This window comes from Melanaphis sacchari, unplaced genomic scaffold, assembly GCF_002803265.2.
Source record: "Melanaphis sacchari strain LSU unplaced genomic scaffold, SCAv2.0 Contig8_pilon_pilon, whole genome shotgun sequence".
Lineage (NCBI taxonomy): Eukaryota > Metazoa > Arthropoda > Insecta > Hemiptera > Aphididae > Melanaphis > Melanaphis sacchari.
Genome location: NW_020271635.1, coordinates 3,735,125 through 3,759,512, shown reverse-complemented (window position 1 = coordinate 3,759,512; position 24,388 = coordinate 3,735,125). Strand labels below are relative to the sequence as shown.

Genomic DNA, 24,388 nt, shown 5'->3' with positions numbered 1-24,388 from the left:
TAGAAAAATTAATTGTTAGTATGCTTATGAGTGCTGTGATGTTAATTTGTTTTTAATTTATTGTTTATCTGCTCCTATAATACTGAAATGCTTAAATGTTAGTATGAAAATAGAAATAATTATTCAAAAAAATCTGATTTCATAGTAAGAGATCGTTATGATACAGAAATTGAATTTTCATTGTGTCATGCATTTTTAAGTATTGGACATGGTGAGTGAACTGATCATTTAAAATCAAAAAAATATATATTGAAAATAAGTGCAGCAGGTTTGAATCGAGGTTTGAATGAAACAATTAAAATAATTTTGCAAATTCAAATACATTTTAATATGAGTTGTTTAAAGTTTTATAATTTAGTTTTAAACAAAAACCTTATTAAAATTAGTAAAGTCAAATTCAAAGTATAATAATTTTAATTTCTTAAACTGATATAATAATATATACCTAATGTATTTGGTGTATTTATATGAATATAAAAGTAAATATTTTTTTTTTTTATATAGAATACATTTTTGACTCGGTTTTTTTATTGATCTGGTCACCAAAGTATAGCTGAGTTTTATTTTGTTTGGTACTTAAAAAAAGAAATATTTAGTAAATGCTTCTATTAAACAAGTTATAAATTAGTTAGAATTTTATTCAATATATATATATTTTATATGAGAGATCTTAGTTTATAACGAAATATATTAATATTACATATACATTGTAATTTATTGAAGTACAATATTGGTTAGTGGTAGATCTAGAATTATTTTTTTTGGAGAGAGGCCTAACACTGTTACTTAAGTTTGCAGTTTATTGCTTTTTGATTATGTTTGTCATTTGCTATGTAACTTAAAAAATTATAAGAGAGGAATTCATTAGGTTGGTGTTTTATATAGATTGAGTTAATTAATATTGCAAATATTTAATTTTAAATAATGATTGCAATTCTTATCAGGTTACAACAGTATATAACAGTATTTGGTTACCTAAAAATATTATTTGAAGTACTTAAGTTCTTATCGTATTTGAAATTGTTAAATAATAGATAGCCATTTGTTCTAATTTCTTCCCTCTTATGTGTAGTATAATGTACTATAATCTGTCCCACGAGAGATCATGCTGAACTTGCACATGTATAATTAAATCATCCAATTGCCTGGGCTGTCTTATCACCTCCATGCATTCAAATTTTACAAGAAGATAGTGGGGTATGCTCAAAACTGATTAGTTTTTGGTTTTTGTGCGGCATGATGTCTCATACCAGTACAGGGTATACACTTTAGGTCCACAAACGTAAGAGTCTTATATGTATTGCATATACTTTTAAATGTCTTGATTGTTAGATTTGATTTCCTCACTATTTATTCTTAATTGTGATATTAGTTTATAAATTAAGAAATTTATATCATTAAGTTTTTATGTTAAATATAATCAAATACTTGAACTTTAATAATTTTTACATTTCTCTATATTATACTTAACAAATTTTATGTTACAAATTGAATTTAACCTTGTTTTTGTAACTATGATAAATTAAAATTTATTTCTTAAATAAAATAAAAATAAGTAAGATTAATTATGATTATAGATATTATATTTAATTTTAATTGATTTTTAATAATTTTATAATCAAAAAGTTAGGTTAGACAATTTTATAAAATGGCATGTTGGTTAGGTAGACACCTAATTTTAGTGAAGTACTTTAGGATGAATATGTTTTTTTATGTGTAGCATAACTATTGTTTGGAGTCATCAGCCTTACTAAATAATTTTTTTAACACTTAAATTACTGTGGACAAATGTAAATTTATTTAAAAGTATAATTATCAAAGAGTTTTGTATTGAATTTGATTAAATTTACTTTATTATTTAGTAAATTCTAACTTGGTAGTATCATATTAATTTTATTCTGTCCATGAATAATTAATTTATAAATTACTTTTTAATATTACCTATCAAATTATTCTTTTTAAACAAGCCCTTGAAAAGATTTATACATTTATTTAAATTAATTTGACTTAAATGTTTGTTTAATTATAGCTGTACAAATACCTATCATTTGTTATTAATTGTTTTTAAACATGTATTAGGCATTTATTTATGTATATTGTTATCTTGTTAGATTTATTTATTAACTTATATTATTTCTTTGTGCATACTAATTAATTATTACGAAAAGTTACCAAATAATTTTGTCAAACCTTAAATTTTTTGATTTTATTCAAAGAGCAAATAAGAAACTAATATCTTAAGCTTTATAACCAGATTTTTATGCATTTAAATAATTGTATTTATCAGTAATTAGTTAACAATATAAATTTATAACTGTAATGATCAGATTGCCTAGGTACAGCGAGAGCTGAGGAGTGAAATTTAATGAGAATTATTTTTACTGTGATAACAATTATTAATTTTAGCTTGTTATTGCCAGGAATATTATTTAAATAGCCTATAAAATGATAAGATATAAACTATTTATTATCAGTATTTAATATTAAATCAAATTATTTGTTTAGTGTTGGTAGGTAAACACTTTTTAAATTTGAATTTTATTTGATGATATCATGATATTTTAATTCAAAATATGATTTATTAAAAAATGTATTAAGTTTTATATAATATAAATTAGATTTGGTAAGTTTTTAAGTTATTTTTAATTTTCATACTTTAGTTTTGAGTATATTATTCATTTATATACATATCTTAGGTTTAAAGTATAGCAAGAAAGCTATTAATTTTACAATAACATGAGTTTTAAATAAATATTTATTATTTACGTATATTATAAATACACTTTATTTGTAAAAAAATTGATGAATATACTTTATCTTTTAAAAGAATATTCTAGAAAATAGTTTAAATATTCAAGTCCGTTAATAATTTATTTTATTTACCTTGTGTATCCACCTATAATTTTTATCTATGATTTTAATAATGTTTAACTAATTTTTGTGGTTATTAATTTCAATAAGATAGTATACCTATTTACATTTAAATAATTTTAGAATTTTTTTTATTTCAATGATAATTTTATTCAACAATGCATTTTTTTACTTTTTTATTCTAAAAAACTTGTTTTGTTTGGTAGTAAACAAAAAAAAATCATTGAATTTAAGAGAAATTTTGTTACCCTTTGTAGATAAAAATATATTTAGAAAACACTATTATATAAACAGTAGACACTATATATAACTAAAGTACCTAATGTTTAAAATTGTGTGTACAACCCACATATTTTGTGTGTTTTAAATTGTAATTATATTTTAGTAGCTAGTAGGTATCTGTTTATTTTTTGTTGTAGGCACTAGTTTCTTGGTATTAGTTATTTATTAAAGTAAAAGTTATATGATTGAACAATATTGTTGTGATATATGTATGATTTGTTTTTTTATCATTGGCCTATCTATAGTTTTAAAACTCTGAGTTAATTAAGAGCAAGTGAAAACTAGGTCTTCGTCTGAACGGATTCATAATAAAAATGTTGTTATAATTTTAATCAATACTTTTGTTTAAATAGTTATTAAAACATTTATGTTGATAGTTATTGAATGGTTTATTTAAAAATAAATACATAATATATAAAATAAATTACAATTTTATTTCTGATTTTATTAAGTACCATTATTATTATTTAATATAATGTAGTTATATTGTATACTGTTTATTATATTTATTGCACTAGTAATTGGTATCTTAGAGTTTATTTAATTCATGAATATATTAATTTTCTTTCTTTATTATTTATTTATTTAATAATTTAATATTAAAAATATTTAAGCTTATTATTAACTTCAATACTGATATAATATTTTAGTTACAGACGTTACAGTTATTTCTCTGAAATTTCAAACAATTTGTTGTGTGAAATTGATTATTCTAAATTTATATTATAATTATATACTAAAGAAAAACATTTTGATTGCAAATTTATATAACTAACTTTTAATTGGTTTATTACTTATGTTATATCCCGTTCCAATTTGGTGTTTGGTTCGGTTGTTTGTTTGGTAGTGGATCTTCTTGAGGAAAAAAATCACAAATACAGTTTTGGTCGTTAAATTACTTTTATTAATTTATTTAATGAATAACCTTAAATTTTACACTGAAAGACAAACGTCTTGTTAATACTATGGCTTGTGAACGACTGACTTAAGAAAATATGCTGGCGACAGATGTCGCATACATATCAAAATTGCTTACATACTATATTCTTATTACTGACTAAGGGGTTCTTAAAACTTATTGTATTTTTAAAAGAAAAATGTCTTAGGTACTTGGCAACTCAAAAATTGTAATTTTTTATTTGGGAGATCGCGGTTTCAGTGTATCTTGACATGAGTATGAAAGAGAGTATCTATTAATATTTCATATTGTACCTACATATATTTATAAATTATTTTTGTAAACTTTTTCAAATGTATTTTAGATGCTAAGGTGTAGCTATTGGTTTTAAAATGCTTTGTACTTCTTAATTATTTTTTCATTATGTTTTGGAATTGATTATTTGCTTCAATCTTTAATATTGTGAGTGGTTGTTTTTGTTATTAGATTTTTAGAAATTAATATTATATGTTGGGTATTTTTAATACTTTTCTTAATAAAACAAATAAAAACAGGAATATTTATGATTTATGAAACACTAATTTCTGAGATAATCAATTTTGTTTTTAATGTTTGAATAATATTTAAATTTAGCTTTAAATAATTATTGTAGAGACTTGTAGAGTTTACTGATCATTCATACTAGCATTTATTGACATATATGGTTTAATTTTTGAAATAGGTTATTTCTAGTTATTCATAGACATGCAATTTTCTCAATTTATTTATTTATTTTTTTAAAATTAATGTTGATAAGTGATAACACTTAAGTTTTTGTTTTACATTTAAAAAGTTTTTAAATTTAATATAAGATAATCAAATTATTGGTAACTTCTTATAATTATATGTCTATATAGTTTGACAGAACTCTATAGTAATAAAATAATAAAAAAGCATTTTTATTTTAATTATTATTTTTTATTATTAATATATTTTAGAATTAAAAATTAATACCTAATAACACTATACGCATGTACCACGGTCGTGGTATACCTACAGCCAGAAGTGTGCTGCGGAACTCTGGTTGAGAAAAACTGTTCTATACATTTTCTACACAATTTAAAAAAAAAAATAAAAATATTTAGATTAATTATTTCAACCATTATTAATGTATATATAAATAAAAAATAATTCAATCTATCTGTTAAAAAAAAAAAAAAACTGCTTACAATAATTTAAATATAATACAATGAAAATGATCTTTAGAAACATGGGTTGATCCATTTGTCTTCTCTGTTTAGAATATATTTTTATGTAGATATATTAATTATAATTGAAATCAAATTAAAACTTTCATTACTTATAGAACCATCCAGTAAATTAAATTAAATTATATACTATTTAATGATGAGGTACACTTAAAAAAAAACGAAGTTAGTTTCCTAGGTTTTTTTGTTTTGTAAAAAGTTTATAGTATGGTAATTTAAGTAAATTTTTAATATTTATGGGTACACATTATACATACTTTATTAATTTTTAAGAAATAAAATTCAAATACTGAAAATAATTTTTTATTTGATAAGTGGTTTTTTTAGATCAGAATCATACTATTTTATTATATTTTTATTTATTTTAATATAATTAGACTTCCTACTATGTAATATTCGAAACTTTTGATCAATATTAAATACTTGTGAGTGCTTATTTTACTTAAGCATATCAAATTTTGTCCAAATTGATCGTTAGGTAAAGCAGTTAGACTGTTATAGTGTTATGGTGTGTAGTTAGTATAAGTGGCGAGTTATTTTCATGTGAAACTATTTATTGAGTAGATTAAGCTATGTTATGTGTTCATTTTAATACAGCAAACATAACCGTATATCTTTATAATTTATAACTCCACGGTATATTTTGTGTTCAATTATAAAAAATATTGTGAACACATTTTATGATATGTTGTTTATTTATTGTGAAATTTAATTTAGTGAAGGCGTTGTTATAAATATCACGAATACATTTTTTAGAAATTATTTTGATATTTTTTATGATATCCTTTTAAAATTTTGACGTTTAAAAACAACAGTAATTTTTCTGTCATTTTTCAGATGTTATCAACATCTTATTTTAGCATTTGTATTTTCATGTATAGACGTTTATTGTACATACTTATTTTTACGTACACGTTTTTTAATTTAAATTTAATCGTATTATCACTTATATTTTGCAAATATATAACTAATACTACTGTTGGTAGGTAAACTATAGAATCAGGTTAAGCAACAGTGTTATGATACAGTTAGTTTATCTTACTACTTTTGTAAAATTGTTTATTCTGATTACCTATAGGTATGTTAACCGTTAAGTACTATAGCTTAAGATTACATGCATGCATACGTATGTATAATTATATACCTATAATTCTGTACAATTTGTATCAGATATATGACGCAATAAGATTGTTGGTTGTACTTATTAGTTAAAATTAGTAAGTATGACTTTTTATACTTTTACTGCATAATCGCATGTCAACGCTGTAGAATTTAATTTCTCGATTTTACGCGTAATACTATTATAGCTGTTGCCTGATAATATCCAATACTTATTTTTTTCACATGGTATCAAATATATAATGTTAATGTAGCACTACTAGCGTACTTTCAATATAGTTCTAAAAAATTATAACTATTAAAATTCGTTATAATATCAAAATATAATGGTTTTAATTTTTTTTTCTCACGCATTATATACAGATAGTATTATATTTGTTGTATTTACAAAATAGTTGGTACATCTTAGTTTTTGGATATTATAATATGTCTTCTATATAATATAAAATACTAACCAAGATAAAAAAATATATATTAATAGTTTTCTAAAATTTTATTTTACAAATAGGTAGTTATAAAGTTAAAATATACAGATGATAATATATTTAATGTACCTAATGAACTAGAGTTTTTTTTTTTTAGTAGATCGATTATAAAACGCTAATCATTAAAGATTTAGCTGATTATCGTATTTTTTTGTTAAATTGATTATACTGTTCATAAAACTAAAAAGGCAGTGTCTAAAAATGAAGGAATGATTTACCCAAAATTTACCTTTGTTTATTGTTGTAATAGGTTTATGTATATTTGAGCTAAATTTTTGTTAATGCTCATGTCCATGAAAATAGAAAACACTTCTCTTATGTTCGTAATTACAATTGAAATAATGATTTAGTAAAATTGTATTAAACATCATGTATTTATATTATTTAGTATATTGATGCCGCTTATGTTCCAATTCCAATGAATAATTTCAATATATTAATTTTAAATTTTAATATAGTGTATTAATATAATATATATTTAAAACATACTATAGTTGGTAGGTATATTATTATTTACATAATTTATCATACTTAATATATTATCAACAAAAAAATATTAAGTTGTACGGATGTTAGACTCGTTTGATAGACGGGCTATACAAATTGGTATTTGATGGTGATAGTGCGCTGTTCCGATTATTATTTTTTAGCCTTGTTTATTGAAATAAAATAAAAATATTTATTTTTTCTAATATTTCAATAATAAAAAAATTAAAACAGTTATCTGCAGTGTAGTTTTATTTGATACTAAATTAAAAATCAATAGATAATTACCGAGTTTTTCCTTTTTTGTCATTTTTATCTTTATGGTATCGTTTAATAGTTGATATTGTGGTTAAAAAAGGTAAATATTTAAAATTAACTGTTAATGTGATCTCAGCTAAAAGGAAATTAATATTATTACACCACTTCATAAATACGCCACTGACGATGTCGGAGACTCGTGGTTATGTGTTTCTAGCCCGAATCTGCGCTCAGTGTATCAAACGATTTTAGAATATTATAATAGTTATATTTTTAACAAGTGTTTGATAATAACAATATTTACATGGTACAGAGAGTTTGGGTTTACACGGGAATTGGGTCACGTTGCTTGGATTCATAAGTTCATTTGACATTCATTATTATGATGGTATAGCAATGAGTTTTCTATCTAGTGGGGTGGTAACGGATTATCGTAAGGAAGGAATTTTACTAAAATATCACTGTGAATAACCGTCCGAATATATTATTATGTTTTACACGCCGTTCTCATGACGACAACGACACCGCAACCCATTTCCAACGGTCGTCTACGGATGCCGCGGCTCGTCACGATTTGACCGCGTGGAGAAGAGTTGCACGTGTTTGATCGACCTCACACCTACTCGTATCCATATGTAGTCACTAAACGTAGACCTAGTTTATTTTCTAATTACGTTTTTTTCGTCAACCACGTATTTACACCATTTTTGTAACTATTGAGGGAGGGAGGGTCCCAGGTTTGAACTCGGGACATCCTGCTATTGAGTTGTGTATTCAAGTGATAAATTTTATTTAATATTAATGCAAACTATATTAGTCGTGTAAAACAATTATATTTATAGCTATATATACTCATATAATTCTCTGTTCCTCGGGAAATTTCTGATTGCGCTACTGACGTACTTATGTATTATATGTATCATAATATTATGTATTTGTACGTGTTTTAATCATAAAATATTTGTTCAATTAGAATAATAATATATATAGCTATATATTATTAATTAGTAATATATAATATATATGTGCATATAAATTAATATTATAATTACCTACCTATTACATTTATTGATGTACAATGCTTACGGTCTACAAACTACGGATTACGAGTAACTTCTTATATAGTATCTGTCTGATTTCCAAAATGTAACCCCTTGTTCTTCAATTGATATAGGATCGCTGTGAACGTTCATAGGAAAATTTGGCGGTGGGTTTAAGGTATACTTTATTTGCGTGAAAATTTCTGTTTCGGTTTAAAAATTTTAGAATAATACGTGTTACTTGTGTTAGGTGTGCCTGGGCTTTATTAATATTTTATATTGTGTGTATGATATACTGATGTAGGTAGTATACATCATTCACTCGCACCAGTCGCCCTTCGTATATATTATAAACGATTTACGGTCAATTTATTTTTTTTGTGTTGATTCCGCTCACTTGATAATTTTTTCCTCTTCTTTTCACATTGAAAATATGAACATGCGTTTGCTGGGCACTATATCGATCTAATTTTCGTCAATCGACAGGCCGTCTATTTTACTTAATAACCCACGGAAGACTTTCGCCGATTGCGCACCGCCGTTGTATCAGCAGAAATTCATCGTTTTCACTCTTTTGTCATTTATGTCTGTCTCTAGTGTGCACCCTCATTTTAACTGACCCCGAGTTTATTGCACACCGTTCGTCAGTATTTTTCTTTAAGTGGCTGTGTTCTTATACCTCTCGATAATGCTGATTTTACAATCATATAACGTTGTAGTTGCAATTATTATTTTTAATCATTGAATTTAGTGAACCGCGGTATATAATACATTGCATATAAATTTAGTATATTTATATACTGTATTTTTTTTTGTATCATGTAAGCTGTGTTAATAATCAACTACGTCTATTGTAGTATATATTATGTATATGTTATGATGAATTCTAATTTACATTATTCTCTTGTATTTATTGTTGTTTGCAGTTGAAAAATTATATCTTGTGTATTGGTCTTCGAGTTTAGTAAAGCGTTCCGATTTTTACGTATCTGTGTTTAGGTGTATACATGATACGCTTTTATATAAAATAAATTTTAATTTAATTTATTTATATAAATAAATAATTTTATTTTTATATCAAAGATAAATTTGTATACAGTTTAATAACACTACCATATTATAAATAAATACAGTACAATAATCTCTTTTGTAGATTTGTATCTATTGTACTTCTTTAAGCTAACCTCGTAATGATGAAGGTATAGACCATAAGAAGTTCGATATTAGTTATATCTTATAATATAATTTATTACGTTTACAAATTGAGATAACCGAATATTTTAAACACAATTTTAATCAATATAGTAAATATATAAACAAATTAGTTAAAATAAAAATTATTGTAAAAACAACTTAAACTATTACTATAAACTTAAAATTAATGCGTGCCTAATATTATGATAAAATAAAAAACGTGTTCATTATTCAGAAATGAAAATTGCGTTACAATGTTTTTTATTATGATTATACTTTTATTTTTTAAAATCGACATTTAAAGTATTATAAAATAAGATAAAAGATAATTCAAATTTTTTTTTCAAAACAAGTATTGTTAAAATTAGTTTTAACATCATATGTTTTACTTTCTCTAATTTGCTTAGTTTATTTACAATCTAGGTATATTATATAATTTTTTTTACATCCTTTACCTATAAAATTGTGAAGTTCTTATAAACTAATTGAACTATACATTTTTTATAGTTCTATAACGTAGATCCTTGTTATTTTATTTCCAAAATGTTATTTTGGTGCAATTATAGAAGTTTATTACCTTTTTGGGTAAGTCCTCCCCAAAATCGATTATCATATTGAAGTATAGCTTGATTTAACAATACATATTTATATTTTATTTGTTTCGTTTTGATTATTTACAAAATTAAATACATAAATTGATTAAAATTGTCTACTTTCTGTAACCATTACTTGTATTGAAGTTAGAGAGTTAACTATTTAGTATTTAATAATAATATATTTACAATTAATATAAGAATATATACAGATATAAGAACAAATTATATAAAGTTAAATGATTTGAAATTTTTAATGGTCGATCCTTCTCAAAAGAATAATTATGAAACGTAATATATATACGAACTATTTTTTTTCTGATGTATTTATTTTATCCCACCATATTACTGTTTTTAAACGTATAATTTTTATTATTTATGTGTACCACCTACATTTCACCTTAAATTTTCGTTAAAATTAATACCTAGGTACCTACCGTATACAAGTAATTTATGAAGTTGATTTACAAATATTTGTATTGCATAACTCCTTATTTTTACAATAATAGACAGTAATTTTATCAAAAAGTACATTATCTTTATTTATAGTAAATTATATAACGTGAATTTTGTTAATATGTAATAAGTTTTTTTGGAACTTAAATAATTACTAACTTGTATCCTATATATTTTTGATGGGAAAATCATGTTGACATTTTCAACTAATTTTGTAAATCAATTTTTGAGTTTTGGTAAGCATTATTTACCGTGGTTAAAATAATTTATGTACCTTAATATTCTATAGGTACAGTTTTATACGTGTTACAATCTGAATATATAATATTTTTGAATGTATTATTGCAATATAAAAAAAATCTTTTTCATCGCCGTTTAGATAGACGAATAGCTATTATTATAAAAATTGATATACAACAAGACTAATGCATTTTATCATTGATTATTATAGATTTTTTACAACTATCCTAATATATTATAAGACCTATATATTGTTTAATATAATAGAAACATCAATTTATATAATGGGATACAATGAATAATAATTTATTGATAATACATTTTTTTGTTGGTGTCAAATGTTTATATTAGAGTTTTTTAAGTATTCTAAATAGTTTTATGTATAAACACTGTCTTTTAAATATGTATTTATTAATAATGAATATTTCTTTTGTGACTTATAATAATTTACAATATAACATTTTTACAATCAATAAGAAAAATTAAAACCTTATTACATTTTGTGTTGTCTGTAAAGTATATTTTATTAATTACCTACTTTATTAGGTTAAATATAACTTTATTAATTTAACTGTTCTACTTTTTTGGTCATAAAACTTAATTCAAAGTAAATAAATGTTTTTTTTTTGTTTTTGTTTTTCAATTCAAAGATTGGTTATTAAATTAATTCACAATAAATGCTTTCCTCATGTTTTTCTATCGTTCGCCATATTCTCGAGTTCTTTGTAAGAATAGTGGCTGAATTCTTCATTAATATATTTTTTCTGGATTTTCTTTTTGACCGAGTTCCTTCTATCATTCCTTCAGTTAATAGATTGTTATTAATTATTGTTCGTTTTTTATCTATTGTTTTTAAGATACTTTCGTTGGTTTTTTTTCAGTCAAACTTATTTTCTGTATTCTCCAATATTATAAATAAATGTACAGTCATTTTATTATGTTAGTTAGAAGCCAATTGTTCAATTCACTTTATTTATTTTGTTAGCCGTTTGGTAATTTACTAATAAATAAAAATATTGACTTAAAATCATTTTATTTTATAGTTTTAAGTATTAGATTCTTAGCAGAGGTAATCTATTGATTTTACAATGATGTGTGATTTTGTTTTTTTGGTGTAACTCAAGAACGAACTACAGTAGATACTTGAATTTTTTTTACCAAATATTTATATTATTATTTTTTATTTACGATCAAATTTTCAAAATATTTTGACTATTTTTGAGCTATTTATTGACATTAAAAATTATTAGCTCAGTAGAAGTATTTGAAAATGTAATACTAGCTATTCATAATAGCTATAAATTATATCAAAAAACTATGGTTATAATATTTAATTGTATGTTATAAGCGTTTAAATTTAGAATTCTGACAAAATTCGTCATAAACTCAAAAATGTACAAATTATTTTGCAATTAGAAATTCATAAAAGTTTTTGTTTTTATATTTAAAATTTGAAAATTTTATACATGGTTTTTAAACTATGTATAAAAAAAATTATACTGGTAAGCTTAATTAATTTATTAAAAGCATTTAAAGTTCAAATTTTCATAACATTGTAGATATTCATCTGTAAAATAATAATTATTAATATTTTATTGTACCCATTTAAAATAAAATTACAGCGAATATTTGAAATTACATTTTTATGGTAACATGTTTTGATATTTTTTGTACTTTTTAGGCATGACAAATTTTAATTTTTTGCTATAGTTTTCAATCAAAAATGATTTGCTGGGTAAACATTTTTTGAAAATTTAATATAAGATCCCACATGAGATGTTATTATATAAATATATTAAAAATAGATGCATTACGTGCATTACATCTATGATTATGATTTTATTTACGTTAGTTCTAATAATCGTATAAATTACTTTAATAGCAATCTCAAAAAATATATTATGAAATATACTACTTATCTAGTGATATAAGCTTATTGAAAGTTTTCTCTCAGAATTCTTTATCGTATACAAAGACATATTATCATTAAATTAAAATTTAATACATCCATATCCATAATAGTGACCCACTTGCCAACCTTTTTTGTATAATAATATGTACACAAAACTTAAAACGTCCAATAAACGTAGAAAATAAGAATAGGTAAGGATATAGGTATTCTTCGAAGGCTGATTAATGGTGCGAAAGGGAATTATATTAGTATATATTACTTTAAAAACCTGGAAAATAGTTTAACAATTGTAAGTCGAAGGAAGATACCATTTATTTAACATTCTGTTAATGGGTTTTAAAATTTTATATGATCTATTAAATATTATACTTACGTGTTATTTTTATTCATTCATATGATAAGTATTAAAGAGATTTCTGAGGAATAACAATAATTGTAGATCATGTGTTAAAAATGGTGTTCAATAAATTATGTTTTTATTAAAACTATAGACAGGCTACTTATTAGGAGATGATGGTGAGTGTGTAGAAAAAAATATTGTACAATGATTATGATGAAATATTATTTTCCCATGTATTTTGTATCTAAATTGTTCATAAATAATAAGGTTCACAGTTTATTATAAAATATACTAGTTATTAACCTAAATAAAACGTCGTTTTAATATTTGAGTAATAAATTGGTTACTATTATAGCTTTTAGGCGATAAAGTGTATTTTTTTGGAATAGTTCCACGTATTATCAAATAGTTTATTTACATTACATTTGTATCAAATTAATTAGATTGTTTTAAATTAATTAGAATTGTATTTTTTCCTGACAATTATTCGTAAATTAAATTAGAATGGTAAAGTATAATTAACGATTAATTATGTTTTTATAATTTGTATAGGTAACTTATCTAGAATTAATAATTTTATGTATCAAATATACTTAGTACTAATCACTTTATTTAAATGCAGTAAGTACAAATACTTTCAATTTTGTAATAATTTCTATTTGTACTTTTAAAATTTTTATTCATGATAAAAGTCAATTACGAATTTTTTAATTAGAATATTTAGTATATAATATGCATTTGTATACTTAAAAACATATTCATAAAGTTTGCCTGTAATTGTATTGTTTAATATTATTAGTAATGATAACTTTAATTTAACATATAATTTATCAGATGTCTTTCAACAAATAACAATGTTTATTACCATCAATAGTTGATATTATAGTGTTGTACTGCATAATGCATTTAATTTGAATGAGAAATGATTAAATAAAATAAATATTCATTTATAAAGTTAAATTATAAATTTACATTATTACATTGTATCGAGATATATTTCTATGTTTTGTATTTTATTACAGTTGATGATTAAATTTAGATTTCTGTGAACAATTTAAATTAAAAATTTATTATTTCGTTTTGTATAAAAGATATAAAACATAATATTATTGTACCTACTTTAAAAAAGGCGATGTCTATAAGCACCTATTGTACTTTTTCAATTGTGGTTTTCATAATTTATTATCAAATGTTTAAAAAAAAAATTGAATTATAAAATTGATTTATTTTAGATTAAATTTATATATTATGTATGTCTAAAAATATATATAATAGATACATATAACAACAGTATACCAACTATATATTTTTATGAACTATTTTTTTTTTTTTTTATAGTATTAATTTTTAAATTCATCTAAATCAGGTTTTTTATAATAAGGATTTAATATTTTAAATTTAACTCTTTAAATTCTTCTGAAAAGAATGATAAATAGATATTGGTAAAATAAAATGTGTTTTTTGTGTGTTATCATTCATTACTCATTAGTCATCACACTTTTTGAAGCAGTAAAAATGCTTATAACTTCAACATTGAGGGGCGTTTCTGTTAGCCAATTGAATCTATAGTTTGTATATTTGAAAGTCAAAAATAAAAAATTTCTTGTTGTTTTTTAGATAATCAGCAGAAAAAAATGCGTAAACAAAAACAGGAACACTAATTTTTGCAAAAAAATTTTTTTTACTATTAAAATGGAATAACTGTTAAGATTTAAAAATTTGCATAATTAAATATACGTTTTATTTATCTCAATATATATACTATATAGGCATAATTTTGGAGCTAACATTTTGACAAATTTGTTAAAACTGCGAACATTGGTGTCTTATTGAATTATAAATTTACTTAATTTTTAATTTTAATACTTATAATTGAAAGTGTATTAAAAATACTTTATAAGTTGTTCTTACAGCAACCAGAAAAATTTATTATATATTGTTATAAAATAATATTTTAAAACATGATTTTAATGACAAAAATTTTATGTAGTATTATTATTAAAAAAATTAATAAGGTATCAAAAGTAGTATAAATACTAGTAAATTACAAAATATTCTTAGAAATAGAGTACCTCATTCACAATTGATTTTCATGTATGAACTATTCATAATTTAATTTAAATTTAACATATTTATTCAGTAAACGCTCATCAAAATATCTACAGTAGACTTCCTCTGATTTTTAAAAAAATTTTCATAAGCATACCTCTATAATACTATTTTAAACCTATTAGGTTTGTTAGAAAATTATTAAAATATTGTTTTAAATTTGTATGACTAAATTTATATATTTAGAACTATAAGTCGATACACTTAGGGTGTAGAACGTAAGAAAAAGATTCTTTAGAAAAAATATAAAATTATTCAAATTTATTTAATATTTTTTTTTTTTTTTACAATAGTGTAATCAACTGTAAATTGTAATGGATTTCTATCCACGGAAGTCGTCGAAATTGTATAGAAACGATTGATTTTTTTTAAGCTTTTTATTTTTTTGAATGCCACAATGGTTGAGTAGTTACCACAATTCGTTTTTAATTTATATTTTAACTTGTTTAAGTACATATTTTGTACTTAACTTTTGTTTCTATTGATGATCATTGTAATTGATTTTATAAACAAGTTTTTAATTGCTTTTCCAAAACGTTAAATTATATAAGGTTTAGATTATTAAACATAAAATTTTTCTATATTCAACACTCAGGTTATTCTTTTTCATAATGATATCGTAAATTTAATGAATACAAATGGTATTTCATAGAGTCGAGTACAGCGAACGAGTGCGTAGGTGTATACTGTTGTACATAATATATTATATTATTTATTATTACAACTAAGATAATGATGTCTACTATAGTTTCGAATTATGTATATAGTATATTACAAACTGTGAACGGTTCTATCAAAGCTTCCTCTTATAAAATGTCTAAAATGGAGAAATTATTTTTTTATTCTAGTAGCCGATAAAAATATATGATTATATAATATATTGAATATAATGTTTAAATTTAATTACGAACGATATTGTATATATATATATATATATATATATATATATATATATATATATTTATATTTAAACGTAGGCGAATTGTATTGTAGGCGTTTTGCATTTATTAGTTTTTAGAAGGCTGCGTTTGTATGATCAGATTATGGTATGTATTAAAGAAATACGCGTTATGGCAAGCTCTAGTCAAAAAGAGGAGATTTTGTTCGTTGTGTGCCAGTAGTTGGAAAATTAGAGATTCCTGAATATTGTATCATCGTACGATTGGCGGTCATTTCTACACTAGACCTATGGCGGTCGGCGAGAACCGCCATCCACTGCGTGATATCGAGAATGCACGAGGAAATAATATTATTATATATGGTCTGCGGGGGCCCGTCGTCTGTCCCGTGTACGTGATTAATTAATTAAAAAGAAAAAAAGATGAGACAAAACCAACTGTGGCGGTATAAAAACGTATGTGCGCCGCAGGCGTGATTGGAGGGGTTCGATATTGCGTTCGGTTTGGTCATGGAGCTGTGGAGCAACTGCCATCGGGTCCCGTGGTCTGCGTAGTGTGTCGGCTACACATTACATAATACCGTACGCTATAAATTACGCAAAAGGCATTGTTTTCTGTATACCCAATAAAAATAATAATAATAATAATAAAAAACCTGTACGACCACTGCCGAATACCTAGAACCGATACGAATAATAATCATGACGATATCGAGAGATCGAACTCTGTGTATACCTACTGTGTTATAGTACCTATAGGTTTATTTTTATTATATATTATACACTATACAGGGCAATATTTATTAATGTGATAACCACTAACCCGAGGTTTTAATAATAATTTTTAAATTTTAATAGTGTCTTTACCACAAATTTTACATTTTGGAACATGGGAGACATTTTTTTTTAAAGTTTTTGTATATACACAAAATACGTATAAAATATGATTTTGGCCAAGTGCAGATGGAATGGCGCATGAGATAGGTTATCCGTGAATTTTTAACGGCTCAAAATTATATAATTATAATAAAGGCTTAAAATTTGATTGTATAAGTTATGAATTTAAAATTCATAAAATTGTACACAATTAATGATCAATGAATGAGCGAGTGAAAAAAAGAAACACTTGTATATTATGTTATGTAGGTATATAGGAATAGGTTTAGTGTATAATTTTATTTAATAACATCGTATTGCGGCGAATAATGGTTTATTAACCCTATATAGCGATATCATTTTTTTCTATTAATAAATACTACAGATTAGTGGGCTCGTCGATTCTTAAGAAAGAGGAAAGACTATATACCTACCTACGTATATACCTACGTGTATTAGAAGTTAAAATATTTTATTATTTTTATTATTACACTCAAAAGATTTCTCTAATATATATTTTTTCATTAGGTAACTAACAGATGTGCCGTAATTAAAGAAATATGTATTGTATATTTATTAATTATATCATATTAAAAGTATATCCAGCATATTTTTATGTAATGTTATTTATAAAAGTCACATAGGTACCTATAAATAATGATAATTTAATACAAAATTTGTCTTTTTAAAATGTAGACATTTTTTCTACATTTATATTTGTTTATATGATTTTAGTATAATATTTTTATTTTCATTACTGTGTTTATATGCATGTTATAAATAAACTAATAAAACTATAATATTACCCTTAAGTTGTCATCGTTTGCATCTTTTGTTTTTGCTTTATCATTAATTAAGTATATAGGTACTTAGTAATGTTATGATTTTATTCCGGAATAAAGTATTTATTTTTACATTTTATCGATGTTAAATCAATACATTTATATTGCTTACAATATAATGTAGTGCAAATTAAATTGTGGAGTAATACATATATTGGGTAGTTTAAATTTGTGTTTTGATGTGTAACTTTTCTTTTATAAAAATTAAAAAACAACTTTGTGTTAATCTAGTAGTGCGTTATGAATCGTAATTATTTAATGTTCTTTCTGTTAAATTTCAGTTTATTAACGGGTCGATTTTTTTGTCAAGTTTATTATTTATTTTACTTATTTGTTTCATTAAAACGTTTTTAGAGTAGTTTAAACTGTAAAGTTATATTTGTTATAATATGTGTAATGTGTACTATACAATATACATTATGTATATTTTTAAAGTCATTAGACTGTTACAAATGTATTATAGAATTTATGATTTTATCTTTATGGTAATTGGTATTTTATTTTACTTTCGGAAAAAAAGATAAAAAAAAGTAAACCAATAATAACAATCATAATTGGATTATGTTCAATATATTTGTGGTTTTTGCTTCTGATCACGATGTATTGATGATGAAAACTAAACATAATCTGTACACGAGAACGAGACGCTATATATACTTCATTTCAATTTAATTTAAATGGTAGACTCAATAGGACAATGGCCATAAGAGATTATTTCTTATTGTGTTCGATAAAGATTTTTATTTTATTTTAAATTTAATCAGTATATTACTATAATAATTATTTAAAATCTATGTTTACTTAAAAAAAATTGTAGTAAAAATAGGATTTTGTTTTATTTTTAAAGGTATAATATGGATAGTGTGCGAGCTCTAGAAGTGATGGGTCTTCTTCAAGAGAAGATTGCATTCCTCACTGGTGGTCGAGACAAACGAGGGGCGCCTGTAGTTACGTTTCCTTCTACTCCAAGAAGAGAACGAGCTAAACTTGAAGACTATCGACGGTTATTGCAATATTTTGGATCTATACCTCCGTAAGAATTTTTTTATTTCGTATCGTCTTTAAAAATATTAATTAAATCATGTATGTTTTAATACTTAAACTTACATTTTACAAATTTATACAATAGCATGTAAATATAATACAGTGGCGAACCCAGGGGAGGACCTCGGGTCTTATGGCTTATGTCATAGTATTTATTTTTATTTTTTAAAGTTATCCTGAAATTTTCATTAAATTTTATTGATTAGATTTATTACCAGATTTGGTATTTTATTGATAACACATCGACTTTGATAAATAAATAAAATCAATATTAATACTAATGACTAGAGACTAGACCATAATTTAACTGGCATAATAATAATAAATAATTGACATACATTTTAAATATAAATTAAAAAATTTTAAAAATATGTATATTAAATAATATAATTTTTTTATTAAGTAATAAAATGTATGTATTATTTAAGGAAAAGTACAGAAAAACAGTAGATAAATAAATTTTTGAGACCCTCCTCCTTGAATAAATCCTGATTGCGCCGCTGACACAATATATTTTAATTAATGCCAATAACGATCGTAGAAATGTGCATAATTGTACTAGTATGATGTAGGTATATCTATTTACAATTACGTGAATAATATAGCTGATATGTTATTTTGCCCTCAGCTCCCTTAATCCTCATTTACGCATTTTATCGAACATCAAATTACGAGACTACAAACATAAGTAAAAAACTCATTTTGTTACGATTTTGTTACACATGATACCATTAACTTATGACGTTTAATTGAGAATTGAATGGTACCATAAATAAATAGAAAAAGGTCGGCAAAAATCGCTTTTTTATGAGACGGATCAATTGACAACAGTCACCGAATGCATGGTTTGTATTATCTTCCAGCGGTAATTGCGATAATTCCCGTTGGTGGTTAATCTTAAGGAAATATATCGTTACATATTTAAGGATCGTTTTTTTAATACTCTGGTCTAATTTTCATTGATTTTCTGTATTAAATCATTTTTCGAAATTTTATATTTACTATCGTGTTGAGTAGTGTGATGAAATTTCGGCATCCAGTGAAACGAGTCTTGTAATTATTTGTTATATTTTACTTATTTGTGAGCCTCATTGCTTCAAGTACGACGATATATGTTACCCCTTTTTTCGTGGATTATAAGCCAAAGATTGTACACCGATATGTTAATTGACATCATTCATATTTCAGATGTTCTTTTTATTAATACGTTTCTACGACCGTTATTTAGAGTTAATTATGGTAATTTAATGTAAAGTGTACATTTATAAAAATGATCACGATCTCTAAGTATTTATATAAGAGCCGTAAAAATGGTTTATAAGCTCTAAGTATACTTTACGAATTTGAAAATCAAAATTGAATTTATAATTCTTAACTTTTGTATCTCCATTTTTTTTTTTTTAAGTACATTTTTCAAATAACTTACTAAACATTTTAACAGTTTATTATAACTGTTTTATCACTATACACAATGCAAAATAATCTATAGTTATTACTCATTATATGTATTCAATTTTGAATAAATTAAAGGATTTTGTGAAAAGGTTAACACAATATTTTGAAAATAGAGCCTTATACTTCCTCTCATACATAATCTATAAATGTCAAATTATTAAATTAAATGTTATTTTGTTAGTTAAAAAAAATTTAATGTATCTATTTAATTCTTAGGTGTGAAGCTAAAGAATCAGGTTTAGTAGCGGTGATTGATATGCGAGGTGGTTCTGGCTGGTCATCTGTCAAACCAATCTTGAAAGCCCTCCAAGATTGGTGTGCCGGAGGCAATGGGAACCATGTGTATGCTGTATACGTTGTAAAACCTGATAATTTTTGGCATAAACAGCGAACCAGTATGGCTAGTCATAAATATAAATTTGAAGTAATAACTTAATTAATTTTAATATTACCTATATAAAAAAATGTAATGTTTTTTATACATTTTTTTTAGACAACGATGGTGAATTTAGAAGGCTTATCTAAGTTTATAGATTCTACACAACTGACATCAGATCTCGATGGATCTCTACACTATGATCATGCCCAATGGATTGATATTCGATTAGTGAGTAAAAATTAATTTATCAATATTTTATTTTTCAATTAATTACTTTTTTTAATTATTATTATCATTTACAGAGTATTGAAGAATTCATGTGGCAAGCAGCTGATTTGTTAGATCGATTAGATGATTTACAAGAAGATTTGAGCCGTAACGATTGTAGAGATGATATTGCTGGTGCCAAACTTGCCCTTGACTTTCATACCGATATGAAAAAGAAAGTACTCAAGACTCCAGTAGAGGATATGGATTTAGCTGGCCAACAACTCTTGCAAAGGTAATCTCATTGGACAAACCAACTTACCCAAACTTATTTATTAATTATTATTAATTCATGCTTAGATTATCCGGAGATAATAATAGTGGTTATGATTCTGGTTATTCTGGACGTGATAGTGAAGCTAGCAATGGTATTAGTAATCCAGATTTACAAGCATCTGTACCTCAAATACTTCAGCAGTTGGATACCATTAGAACATCTCATAAACATGTATTACAGTTATGGCAACATAAAAAACTTAAATTAGATCAATGCTTCCAGTTGAGACTGTTTGAACAGGATTGTGAAAAGGTAATGTGATATTATGTATTTTATTATGATGTTTATATGGATTTAAGTTTATATTTAATATTTATTATGTTATAATAATATTATATTATGTAATTTAATCATTTCACTAGATGTTTGATTGGATTTGTCATAATCGGGATGTTTTTTTGATGAGTTATGTTGAAATTGGACATTCCTATCAACTTGCCAAAGATATACAAGAAGAGCACAATCATTTCACCATGAGTTCCATGGTACATTTATAATGATTATTAAATTAAGAACTTTTTTAAATACATTTAATGTTTTTAGAATGTGTATGTGAATATAAATCGTATTGTAGCTGTTGCTCATCGTATGATTGAATCTGGACATTATGCTTCTAATCATATAAGAACAGTTGCTCAACGATTAGATAGAACATGGAAACAGTTTGCTGCTGGATTAGACGAACGAACATCAGTGTTAGCATTATCTGTTTTATTTCATCATAAAGCTCAACAGGTATGAATTTATATCTTAAATCTAAATATTTTTTTGAACGAGTTTATATTTGCTTTAGTATGTGGAAAATGTACCAAACTGGGATGAGGCCATAGAAAATGTTACCATACCAAATGAAATTATGGTGTTAGAAAATTCAATTCATCAACATCAGAATTTATATGAACTCATGTGCCAAGCATACACTGAGGTAAATTATTTATTATATTTTTCCCTTAACAAAATTTAAATTTTTGAGACCAATATAGGTTTATAATGGGTATCAAAGCCTATTAAATGGGCTGGATACTTTGGTACAAGTCTGTGAAAGTTTTCCAACTCCTCCAAGCAATGTACCGTTTATACATTATGGCAATTCTCCACAAAAAAATGTATGTTCCATTGTTGTACAATTTTATGGATTCTTTGATAACCCAGAATCCTTAAACATAATGACTAAAGCCTTGGTTAGAACTTGGTAGCAATTTATGCATTGGCTATGGATTATTCCTTATATCACAACACTTTGGTTTATGGGCATTTTAAAGAATTAACTGTCATTAAAAGCAAATATATTAATATTTATTTAAAACGCATGACGGGAATATTTTTTGGTTTGGGTTAGGTTCATAGCACGAGTAAGAAGCTGCTCTATCAGTTGGACCATTTGGTTCAGGTGTGTAACCAAAGTGACTTGACACCAGTCGCTGAACAACATCATAAACATGTAAGCTTTTTTTAACACGCATGAAATTGGCTTGTAGCTTTTGCTAGTTTTATCTCTAACATAATTATAATTGACAAGCCTAATTTCTCACTTGCTTGTAGCTGGATAGTGGATCAGACTCTTCAGCCAATACAACTAAGCCAGTTGGAACAAACCATCAACAAGCAGCAGCTGATTATTCAGAAGGTGCCAGTCATGTACTTGCTGTAATACACCAAATTTTAAACCATCATAGAAGTCTAGAACATCGATGGCATTCTAAAAAGATAAGACTTCATCAGAAATTGGCTTTACGATTATTTCAAGAAGATGTCAAACAAGTATTAATATGTCTCAATAATTTTTAATTTTTACTTATAGATATAAGTTTATTCAATGAATACATTTTTAGGTTCTTGACTGGTTGTCTAATCACGGAGAAGTATTTTTAAGAAAGAATACTGGAATTGGACGTACGTTACAAAAAGCTCGGGTTTATCAAAAAAGTCATGAACATTTCGAAAATGTGGCCCAGGTAAATATAATTTATATAGTTATTGATATTGTATAGCATATTTAATTTATTATGGTGTGTAGAAATAATTTCAAGTAAAAATAATTTTTAATACCAATGAAGAAGAAAAAATGTAATATGTTATATAAAAACAGCGAATAATTTTATCTATTAATACAAATCAGTGATATTTAACGGTGGAGTGGTTTGTCATAACACTCATAACACTCGTAACATTATATTTTTTCAAATTATTATAATTTTATTGCATTATTAAATAATTCATAGGGTTCAATTTAAGGAGTTATATATAGGCAACATTGTTAACAAAAATAATTATTAAAATATTTCCATTTTATACAAAAAATATAGTTTTTCATTGAATATCTTTTAAAGTTTTCTTATTTCATACCATGTTCTAAGTAAATATTTGGGATTAAAACAGGAACTGATATTATGTCGGTGCAGCATAATTTGAAATAAATTGAATTCTTTAATTTTTATTTTCGTTAAATGCCATGGTTATTGCCTATATAAAATTCCTAAGCTTACAAAATTCTCTCACTTCAGAAATTAATTTTTTCAATGGAAAAATAATGGGTTGAAATGCTCCACAAGTTTTGTTCTACTCGCTCGTTAAATCTTTGATTAAAATATTATTAATATAAAAAGTTGATTTGTTGATTATTTATACATTAACTTTTTTTAACGGGCTTCTGTTCCCAATTACAAAAATTAATAATATATGTTTTCATGAACAATCTGTTTAATGGAAAAATAGTAGGTAATGAATTAGATCCGATCTTTTTTTTTTCCAAAATCACTAGAACCAACCTGGGAAATGAGTAAGGCGCCTATGCAGATAAATGGATTGTTTTGTATTTTA

General features: G+C 24.4%; 1 protein-coding gene across 3 annotated transcripts in view; it reads left to right on the top strand.

The window, feature by feature from the left end:
- Positions 1–24,388, top strand: part of LOC112602686 (triple functional domain protein) — a 112,952-nt gene that overhangs the window by 1,319 nt on the left and 87,245 nt on the right. For 2 of the 3 annotated variants that reach the window (XM_025350894.1, XM_025350892.1), the window contains exons 2-12: positions 18,994–19,179; positions 20,862–21,069; positions 21,139–21,252; positions 21,327–21,526; positions 21,592–21,820; positions 21,931–22,053; positions 22,112–22,303; positions 22,362–22,493; positions 22,552–22,674; positions 23,111–23,329; positions 23,401–23,523. In XM_025350894.1, the coding sequence (XP_025206679.1) occupies positions 19,001–19,179; positions 20,862–21,069; positions 21,139–21,252; positions 21,327–21,526; positions 21,592–21,820; positions 21,931–22,053; positions 22,112–22,303; positions 22,362–22,493; positions 22,552–22,674; positions 23,111–23,329; positions 23,401–23,523 (1,842 nt within the window). In that variant the 5' untranslated portion in view covers positions 18,994–19,000. Of the gene's footprint in view, positions 1–18,993; positions 19,180–20,861; positions 21,070–21,138; positions 21,253–21,326; positions 21,527–21,591; positions 21,821–21,930; positions 22,054–22,111; positions 22,304–22,361; positions 22,494–22,551; positions 22,675–22,907; positions 23,010–23,110; positions 23,330–23,400; positions 23,524–24,388 lie in introns of all 3 variants that reach the window. The other variant, XM_025350893.1, reaches the window with a different exon arrangement.